General features: G+C 49.4%; 6 protein-coding genes across 6 annotated transcripts; all 6 read left to right on the top strand.

Moving 5' to 3' along the window:
* Positions 1-257: 257 nt before the first annotated feature.
* TEOVI_000082900 (uncharacterized protein) lies at positions 258-1,112 on the top strand (the record flags this gene model as incomplete). The annotated part of the gene is made up of 1 exon (XM_067224158.1): positions 258-1,112. One exon carries the CDS (start codon positions 258-260, stop codon positions 1,110-1,112), a length of 855 nt encoding a protein of 284 aa, XP_067080259.1.
* A 1,002-nt stretch (positions 1,113-2,114) lies between these two features.
* TEOVI_000083000 (uncharacterized protein) lies at positions 2,115-2,399 on the top strand (the record flags this gene model as incomplete). Its single annotated transcript, XM_067224159.1, has 1 exon — positions 2,115-2,399. The coding sequence occupies one exon, from the start codon at positions 2,115-2,117 to the stop codon at positions 2,397-2,399; it is 285 nt and encodes a 94-aa protein (XP_067080260.1).
* A 489-nt stretch (positions 2,400-2,888) lies between these two features.
* Positions 2,889-3,896, top strand: TEOVI_000083100 (3-oxo-5-alpha-steroid 4-dehydrogenase-like, putative; the record flags this gene model as incomplete). Its single annotated transcript, XM_067224160.1, has 1 exon — positions 2,889-3,896. One exon carries the CDS (start codon positions 2,889-2,891, stop codon positions 3,894-3,896), a length of 1,008 nt encoding a protein of 335 aa, XP_067080261.1.
* A 1,203-nt stretch (positions 3,897-5,099) lies between these two features.
* TEOVI_000083200 (SET domain containing protein, putative) lies at positions 5,100-6,032 on the top strand (the record flags this gene model as incomplete). Its single annotated transcript, XM_067224161.1, has 1 exon — positions 5,100-6,032. One exon carries the CDS (start codon positions 5,100-5,102, stop codon positions 6,030-6,032), a length of 933 nt encoding a protein of 310 aa, XP_067080262.1.
* Positions 6,033-6,452: 420 nt separating this feature from the next.
* Positions 6,453-7,220, top strand: TEOVI_000083300 (ribosomal RNA methyltransferase, putative; the record flags this gene model as incomplete). Its single annotated transcript, XM_067224162.1, has 1 exon — positions 6,453-7,220. The coding sequence occupies one exon, from the start codon at positions 6,453-6,455 to the stop codon at positions 7,218-7,220; it is 768 nt and encodes a 255-aa protein (XP_067080263.1).
* Positions 7,221-7,516: 296 nt separating this feature from the next.
* TEOVI_000083400 (uncharacterized protein) lies at positions 7,517-8,245 on the top strand (the record flags this gene model as incomplete). Its single annotated transcript, XM_067224163.1, has 1 exon — positions 7,517-8,245. The coding sequence occupies one exon, from the start codon at positions 7,517-7,519 to the stop codon at positions 8,243-8,245; it is 729 nt and encodes a 242-aa protein (XP_067080264.1).
* Positions 8,246-9,531: the final 1,286 nt, after the last annotated feature.

Raw genomic sequence — 9,531 nt, forward strand, 5'->3', positions numbered from 1 at the left:
CAAACGGATTGGAGACTCGTGCAGCTGGGTTCACCGCCTTATTTGCTGATGACGCGCAAGGCGCCTGTCCATTGGATTAATGCACTGCGTAACTGAACCGATCTAACGTTCAAATGACTCTCTTACTTCCCCTTCCCTGTTTTGTCGTGACAACAATGATATCTGTTTGCCCTATTTGATAGTCACAACAACGGACGTGGTACAAGATACACCAAAATTCCTCTAAAGTCTCTTTTCGTACCTTCGTGTAGTAAGCAATGAAAAAGCGAGTGGCGGTCTCCTGCTGCGTGGCGGGTGTCCTGCTTTTTGCAGCAGCAGTAGCCATACACCGCACAGCGCCTACCACCATCGAACAAAAAAAGCTCGCGGCATGGGTCTACACCGGATTTAGAAGCGCGACCGAACGCACAAAGGCCACTGTCACCGCTCTTGTCCCGGAGCCCATGAAGCCCCATATAAAGCAACTTTTAGCTGGGGCAACGTCAGTGACGTTAGTGGGTCAAGGTTTCCGTAGGATTCCGGGCATCGCCACCGCAATCAGCGCCTCCGCCCAAACAACAAAGCAACAAAATGTTGTTGAGATAATCATGGCCAAGCCTGTGGATAAGCTCTTGTATGCTGTGGGCGCTATTTTTGCCCAGGCATTTCTGCTGCGATTACTTGTGAAACCACCGGGTTACTGGGGGCCTGTGAAGGATCAGAAAGTGTGGCGCAACTTCTTCACCACGCAGGCAGGCTGGTTTCTGCTTGTTGTTTGTGTAGCGCTTCCAAATTGTGTGGTAGATGCCGGTTTCATCATTACACTGCTCGGTCGCCTGCCATCAGAAACGTACCTCCCAGCTCTTGTCGTTGGGAAACTTTTACAGCCGTACGTCGCCACAGCGCTGTTCTGCTCGCCAACTTTTGTACGCTGGCTGCCGCAGGTGTGGAAATTGATGGATGCCAAGGGAAGCGAGGATGACCAAAGCGGAGCGAAGGTGGTATTTTGGGCTTTGCTAACAACCGCTGTTCTTCTTGCGGGTACGAATGGGGTCACTATGTTGTGGCGGCGGGATGGAAGCAATGACGAAGAGGAGGAGTTAGTCCTTGAGGATGCAGAAGCGGAAAACTAATGTGTAGGGGCGTAATGCATCCAAGGAATAGACAATATTCGTGTATGTGTGTATATGGAGGGAGGAGGGGTCGACTGGTGGATCCCAGCGTTGTTCAGAAGGGAAACTGTGCATGCTATGTAGAGGGAAAGGTGGCAATATAGTTGTGTTTATGTATGCACATATATATTATATGTATACTTTAAGAGGTTGAGAATTCAAAAAGGTAAGGGGTGCAGAGGTTGTTACACTAGAAGGGCCCTTCCACAAAAAACCACAGACAGCCACGCAGTTATTCTCCAAACTGGAAGCAAAAATAGGAAATGTATGGATTGATATCAGCTACGCATGAGAACTGCTCTCGTGCGAACTTCCTGACACTGTGTAAAGGTTTCACACACTGAATGAAAGGGAACTGGGTGTGAAAGAAATAATAGAAGTGTAATGAATATGTGCTAAATTTATGTTATGGTGTTTTAGCCCTCTTCCATAAGCGTGTTGGCATGCGGGAAAATTGAGTAAATATGTTTACATAAGCATGGAGGTATATAAATTGGTTGAGGTGTATTGGCATCTTACCACATTACAGATACGAAATGAAGGGATGCGAAAAAAAAAAATAGACATTTAGAACAAAGAGAAAGAGAACGCAACGTTAACATTGTTGCGCGCCATCCAACAGTACGCGATGTGCCACGAATATAATGCATATTTGCGTATGAATCTTCCTGGGTGCGCTTCTCCTCTTCCTCCTTGGTTGGATGATGGGTTGTTTGCTTTCATCCCTGTTGCGTGGCCGCCGGGCCCAACGCTCAGTCATACGTGACTTTATAGACCTTGCTCCTTCCTTTTCTTTATTTTTATCTTGTTCCTTCACAACAGCAACAGAAGGATTTAGCATACCAGCGACACTCTAGCGGTGGTACACTCATACAGGCACATATCAGTAGATCAAATCGCTACCAGTGCCAAAAGAAAAGGCATTTGCTTTCGCTTAAGCGCGCCAAACACATTCTGGAGGTCATGCCCATGCTTCAACCGTACTTTACGAAGAACCCGCAACGCATCACACGGCTGCAGGAGAATTATGATGAAGGTGTTCAGCGCGAGAAAGTACCCGCAGCAGTGCGTGAGCAACTTGATATCCAATATCTAAACGTAACACCGGAGAAACTTCACTTCTTACACCAGAATGTCATGGGGTCATATAGCCCAGGGGAGAAGAACGAAAAGGTAAGGAGGTACAATGAACTCCATCCACCCGAGAAGGAGCATAGCCCAAAGTTCTGGGGGAAAATCTTTGCATAGTGAAATGAACTCAAGAGGATGAAAGAAAGTATCATAGCCGCGTCCCGTGGAAAGAAAATGGGGGTAAGGTATGAAAAGCAAATCAACGAAAAATTACCTTTTAAAAGAACAATAGGTGCGTAAAAGGAAGACCAGATTTCTGGTGGAATGGAATACATACATGTAAATGCTTAGATGAAAAGGGTATGTGAGAATGCCAATGTCAGAGCGTACGTTAATGCCTCTTTGTCTTATTTTCCCCCTCATGGTTGGTGTGCCTTCCAGTTGTTTTTATTTATGACCCTCTGTGTTAGCGTTATTTTTTGCAAGGTTCATATATATATGTATATGCATATAACCGTTTCTAGTGCCGTGTGGCTGGGAAACTTATACTTGACAAGTGTTCTTCACCATTTAACTGATGTTCCCCCCTTCTCTACTTGATTTGTTTAGCATCTGTACGTCCTCGTCAGAGACTGACTCGTTTGTGAAGAAATACGGTTGCCCTCAATGATGATTTCCCAAAGTCATTCGCCGTTCACGGAAGCGGGCGGTTTCGCTGCCGCAGTAACCCTTCTTTTTACGGCGATGGGAATGGTGATACTTTCCAGTCACCTGATGCCACTAACTGGCCCACGAGTATTGGAACTGAGTAGTAAAATTCACTTGACGATGGCCGCTGGCACGTTTCTTCTGCTCCGCTTTGCTCTCATTGCTCCTTTTGGTAAGCATTCGGGGCTAAGTACAGTGCGAATCCGAGTGCCTGCATTGTTGTCATGGTCCCTGCAGGAGTGCCCCACCCTTCTGAGCATCATTTACTACATCGTGGTGGAATATCCATGTTATGTGCATCAGTGTAACCCTCTGCAGTGGTTACACATGATTCTAGATCGTCCCTCTATGGAGGTTACGACAACGGTTGCCTCGGCGGCTCCTACACTTCGCTTAGGCCTATTGTTTTTCGCTGTTCACTACTTCAACCGCAGCGTATTGTATCCACTGCGGGTTGCAAACCATGGGACATCCGTGCCGTTGCACATAACGCTGAGTGCTATGCTGTACTGTGCTCTAAATGGCCGGCTGCAGTTGCTGGCCAACATCGATAGCGTTGACGCGTCTCAAAGACTTGTTGTTGACTCCACATGGCAAACGATACTTACTATTCTCGGTGCTGTCATTTTCTTTGCTGGAATGCTTGTAAACGTTACAAGCGATTGTTATCTTATCCGACTAAAGAAGCGGCCTCCGCTAGGCGCATACAAAATCCCATACGGTGGTCTTTTCGTGTTTGTCAGCTGCGCCAACTTCTTCGGGGAGATTGTGGAGTGGTTTGGCTACGTCGCAGTTGTGTACGGAACAAATGGAACTGTTGCAGGACTCGCAGCCTTAAGTTTCGCCGCGTATGTCGTTGCTAATCTCCTCCCCCGTGCTTACGCTCATCATCAGTGGTACATTCAGCACTTTGGTGCTGAGTACACAGCGCTTCAACGCCGTGCGGTGATACCATTCGTGTACTGAAATGTGGGCGCTGCAGTGTATTGCACTAGACACCCTAATACTGCATCTTTTCTGTCTTTTTTTTTTTATCATCATGTAATTTTTTTTATTGGTTTAATTCTGTTAGTGTGGTCAGCACAGTTCTTCCTTTCTCTCTCGTTCCCTCTTGCCATTCACTCACTTGAGCGTCGTGGCAAGGGAAATGAATTTACTATTGGTTTTTGTTTTATTTATTGTCTCTACGTCAGACACGTGCATTCCCACACACATATACATACACTTGTTTTTCTTGGCATGTGGGAGAAAGGCAGCACACGCCGTGCATTCCTGAATCCAAAGCCTAATTAAGCATCGATGTGCGAATTGCTTCAACCTTTGGTTAATGTTGCAGCCTAACAAAATAACCGCCGCGACGCAAAAGCAATTTGACATCTAGTTTCTGTACGTTACAGCGGAACGTTCTGCGAAACCGTAGCGTGATGCGGATACGAACAGCTGAACGAGATGATGGGAAGTAGAAGAAAGCGTGGATTTCGCGCTGCTGTGATGCGATGTATGGGGAATTATTGCTTCCTGAAGCGCCCCAATCACAGTAATCTATTAGTTTGTTTGTTTTGTTTCATTTTGTTTTTATCTAACACTAGAAGCAGACTATTTACTTTTCTTTTATTACAATCCGTTGTTGTTCTGGTTTACGATATAATGCCTCGTAACGGGGGAAACAACTGACGATACCGTATCAACAGTCGTGCGGCAGCCCTCCATCATCTCCATGCCCGCTTCTTTGATGCTGCTATTGCTGTTTTTTTTTTCTTATTGTTCTCTCCCTTTTACTAAGTATCACATGGTAGTTTATTCCGGCTCACACGCAAGTGGTACCCGCAGATGTTAATTCTTTAGCGTTGTAGCGTTTTTTCCACGTAAAGTGAATTCCTCTCCCGTGAGGGGGGGGGGCGAGGGGACGATTGCAAGACGGATGAAACAGGAACCCTGTCAGGTGCCTTATGCTTTGTTTCATCTGCAATGTGAAAAGTCACTTCGACTATATTTTACTGTTTTCATAGTGATTATTTACGATTCACTTCATTGTGTTTTGTTACTGTTCTAACCATTGTATCCCACCGTCTCACTCCTTTTGTGGTGTAATACCCTCAGCAAGACTGAACAATAAGCTTTGCCAGCTGATAAGGGAAGGAGTTGCAGCGCCACCTGCACTGTACTTATATGCCAGTGTTTGAGAACAAGCATCTCCTCCGCGTCTTGCAACCCCCACAGCAACTGGCGCAGAACTTTGTAGCGTACTGCAAGGCACATCAGGTGCTTACTCGTGGTTTATGTCGTGTCGGCAAAACAAAGCGCGGTGAACTGAGGGGCCTCATTGCCAACAAGGATATAAAGAAGGATGACAACATTGTGATGCTCTCAGAGCGGGCTTGTCTGCACCCGGGGAGGGCACTAAAGTGTGAAAGGTTTCTCGCCATCTTTCCGCAGAATGTTAAGGAGATGCTTTTACAGAATCCGTTATTTGTTCAGAACAGTCGTGTGGCCGAACGCTCGATTATTCGGCATAATCAGTTTTTACTAGCGTGCTACATGACGTACTTGATTCTTCGCAACGATGAGAATGCAGAGGGCCAAGCGCTCAAGTACATCAACTTCATGCCTCGCAACGAGGGTAACTTTGAGCAGCTCATTAGCAACATGAACGGGGTACTTGACGGAGCTGCGGCGTGCCAGTCAGCGCAAGCGGCTCTTTCTTTGCAGTTTGGTATCACGCAGGCTGAGGTGCGACCGCTCCTACAGTGGTCCATGGCCATGATCTTTAGCCGTATGGCACCCATTGATCACCGTTGGACATTGCAGTGTGCATTTAAAAATACGCCTTTCGCGCCGGCTTTTGATATTCGGGGGCCAGATGACGATGCAAATATGGTTAAGGAACCCATCGCCTTTTTGTGTCCCGTCATCGACATGTGCAACCACAGCGATCACGAAAATGTCGCTCTTATGGTGCCCCAGCGCACTGACTCATCGCATGAATCGGTAATTTGCTTGCGCTCGCTTCGGGATATTGACCGCGGGGAGGAGCTCACTATGACGTACGGTGGATCGCCAACGGAGCTACGTGTTATATGGGGAATGCAACGCGTTTTGTGAGTCGCGTAAGGACAAGGCGGTGTTGAGGGGGAAAGAGCGAGGTGTTAGTGGGGTCGGGCTGAGTTATTCCATTTATCGTAAGCACTCCTTAACCACGAGGGGACAACCCCGTTTGCCATGACTATGGCGTTTGGTTGTTTACATTTGTTCCTGAGGGAGGTTATTAAGCATTGCTGTTTCTCGTGTTTCTGTGCCACCCTCCCTTCCGAGCACGCGAGCGCGTTCATTTTCAACGGCACCCCCACCCCTCCTTCTGTCACACACAATGTATGTTTCGATCACGTGTGTATCACTAGCCACTGAAGGGTATTCAGCGCAGTTGGAGGCAGCGGCTCGCCAGATCTGTCCACAGCTGCTCAGGCGCTGGTGGTTACATGCGTCAAGGTGAAGGGCAAAGCGACCGCTTGCGACCGCTCGTAGATGCACTTTCCCAGTATCGTGTTTAGACGGCACGGAGGTCGCCAGTGGATGCAGCAGCAGAGCCGTGACCCGTTCGTCTTGGAGGCGCGTCGGCGCGGATACGTTGCGCGCAGCGCCTTTAAACTATTGGAAATGGACGATAAGTTCACACTCTTTTCCAGAGGCAACACACGTGTTGTGGTGGACATTGGTTGCAGTCCTGGAAGTTGGCTGCAGGTCATACGCGAGCGGTGCGGGGACAAGTGTGCCGTTTTTGGTGTTGATGTGTTGCGTGTGGCCTCCACAGTCACTGGAGCAGTGTGCATCCAAGGTGACTTTACAAACCCAGCGGTACGCGAGGAGCTTCTCGCCCGCATGGTGACCGTTCGTGCGGCGGGGGTGGTGGACGTCGTAACATCGGACATGTGCCTTAACCGAGGTACAGGCAGTACGTCCGACAGGCAGAAGCAAGAGGAACTTAACCGGTCGGCACTAGCCTTTGCCTTGGAGCAGTTGGTACCAGGCGGGAATTTTGTGTGTAAGGTGCTTGGGTCTCCCACAGCCTACGAGGAGCTGCGAAGGGATACGTGTCGGTGGTTTGTGCGGACGGATATCTGCAAACCTTCTTCGAGTCGACTCACAAGTGACGAAGCATTCATGGTATGCCGGGGGAAACGTGAGATACCTCGTGATCGAAGTGGCGGATGTGATGGGACCTACGGCGGCCGATTTGGGTTGGACGATTGGCCAGGCCAACTGCGGGGCTCACCACGGCGACGCAAGCCGTAGAGCCGGTTAGCTGTGGCGAAGCAAGGGAACAAGGTGGGTCCTAATAGTGTTTCTACCGACAGGACGTGAAGCTCTGGTGCCTGCCGTTGCAGCAGGTGAGAACTCCATCCCACGCCACCCCTACATATGCGCATGCACCTTTCCCTTCACCACCGTTGACATTTTTGTTTTCCGGTGGGTGTAAAAGATACTCCGAACAGGCAACCAACTCTTTCTGCGCTGGACCCGCACGCATGTGACTTGACTTCTCCATGTTACCTGGTAAACTCTTTAAAAGTACAGTTAAGGAAACTGATATGAGCATTTCATGTTCCCTGGCCGTTTTCCTGGTAGTCTACGCGTTGGGCTGCTGGGCTGACGGCACTCAGACGCGGGACAGGCCTTTCATGTATGCTGACAGCGTGCCTGCGCTTGCCCCGGGAGAAGTCCGAAGGAACGAAGCAATGCGCTTTCCATCGACGCTGGAAACGGAAGTGCGCCAGCGCTATGTGTTGACGAACATGCAAAGGGACGTGTACTATATTGCTCATCTTAGCTATCTCGGTTCCCCATCTATCATGTACAATCTCCATCTAACGCGTTTGCCACGTGCCACGGTCGGGGAACTCCAACAGAAGAACCAAGCTGGCCCTGGTCAGCGGCATCTGTCCGATGTGAATCGAATGTACGTGAAGGCGCGCAAAGATGTCTTGCTCTTTGATTTCTTGGGAGGTGAAGGAGAGGTTGACAACGGTGATCACGACCCAGCAAATGATGATAGCTTTGTACCAGTTCTCGAGGTGCGCGGATATCGCAACGGCTTTCCGCACGAACCGGAGAAGTGGAAGGATTTCCGATACAACATCCGATTGGATGTCGTTGGAAGGGCCGATGGCCTCACAATGGCTATCATGTGGAATGTTGTCACCGTGATTGTGATGGGAGTGTTTGTGATTGGCTTTGCCGCCCCGTGGGTCATCAGTACCGCTGCCGGGGATACAACCAATCAGCGGTCTCGGCGCGACTTCCTCATATTTTTTTGGTAGTTGTTGATTCAATCTCCAGTCAGAATAGGAAGCTGGGCAATTCACCACTCGGAAAAAAAGTACGACGAACATGAAGAGTCGGTGGCCAAAAAAAAAAAAGTAGTTGGGGTGCGGTGTATTGGTGGCTGAAACATGTATTTCAAAATATACTTAAACTTCACCCGCAGTTTATGGCCAAACTACCACCACCGCCACCAAGCGCACATTTTCCCCGTCTTTGTCTCAAATTTGCTGATTTTTTTTTAGTTTCGACAAGGAGGCAAATAAGCGTAATAGGACCGCTGCGGCACACAGAAGGCACCATAAACGTGGCGTACAGGATCATAGTAACGCAAAGGCACGCTCGCTTTAAAGTAGTGCTATAGCCCTAAGAACAGAGAGCTTTCGTGATAAGGGGGGGGAGAGAATCGGGTAACGTAACAAGACGTAATTTTTTGTATTTCGTCCAAATCGCGGGTGGTGATAAATTCAACATGCGTGACACAGGTCGCTGCAGCGGCCATAATGATGACGTAGTAGACCCCGTAACAAGCAACGGTGCTATGTCGCATGTCGGCCCTGATCTTGCACACCGTCAGGCACTTTACGAGGAGTCGGTTCGTGACCCCGTGGCCTTCTGGGAACAGGCCGCCGCTGACTTCCATTGGGAAAGAACTTGGCCCAAGGACAAATCGCCCCTGGAGTACAATTTCCACAAAAGCAATGGCAGCATTTTCGTCAAATGGTTCGACGGGGCAGAGTCGAACATGTGCTACAACGCTCTCGACCGGCATCTACCGAAACATAAGGACCGCGTGTGCTACCACTGGGAAGGTAATGATGAGGGAGAGAGTCGCGATGTGACGTACGGTGAGATGTTCGAGGAAGTCGTGCGTATCGCCGCAGTGCTGAAGCACCGCTACAATGTCAAGAAGGGCGACGTGGTCACCATATATCTACCGATGATACCCTTCGCCGCGCAGGTGATGCTCGCAGTGGCACGCCTCGGCGCCGTCACCTCAGTCGTGTTCGCTGGCTTTTCGTCGCAGGCTGTTGCGAGCCGCCTGACAGACGCGAGGAGTAAACTCATCATCACTGCGGACAGCTTCTGGCGTGGCACCAAAACACTCCTACTGAAAGAGCTCAGTGACGCCGCGCTCGCCATTTGTGAGGCAGAGGGCCACAACGTCCAGTGCCTCGTGTACGATCGGTCCAAACGGGAAAATGTTCCCATGACAGAGGGCCGCGATGCGTGGTACAGCGACGTTGTAGAGACCCTCACGGCAAGTGAGCTCGCGGATTGCCCC

Source organism: Trypanosoma equiperdum, assembly GCF_001457755.1.
Source record: "Trypanosoma equiperdum strain OVI genome assembly, contig: ctg_245, whole genome shotgun sequence".
NCBI lineage: Eukaryota > Euglenozoa > Kinetoplastea > Trypanosomatida > Trypanosomatidae > Trypanosoma > Trypanosoma equiperdum.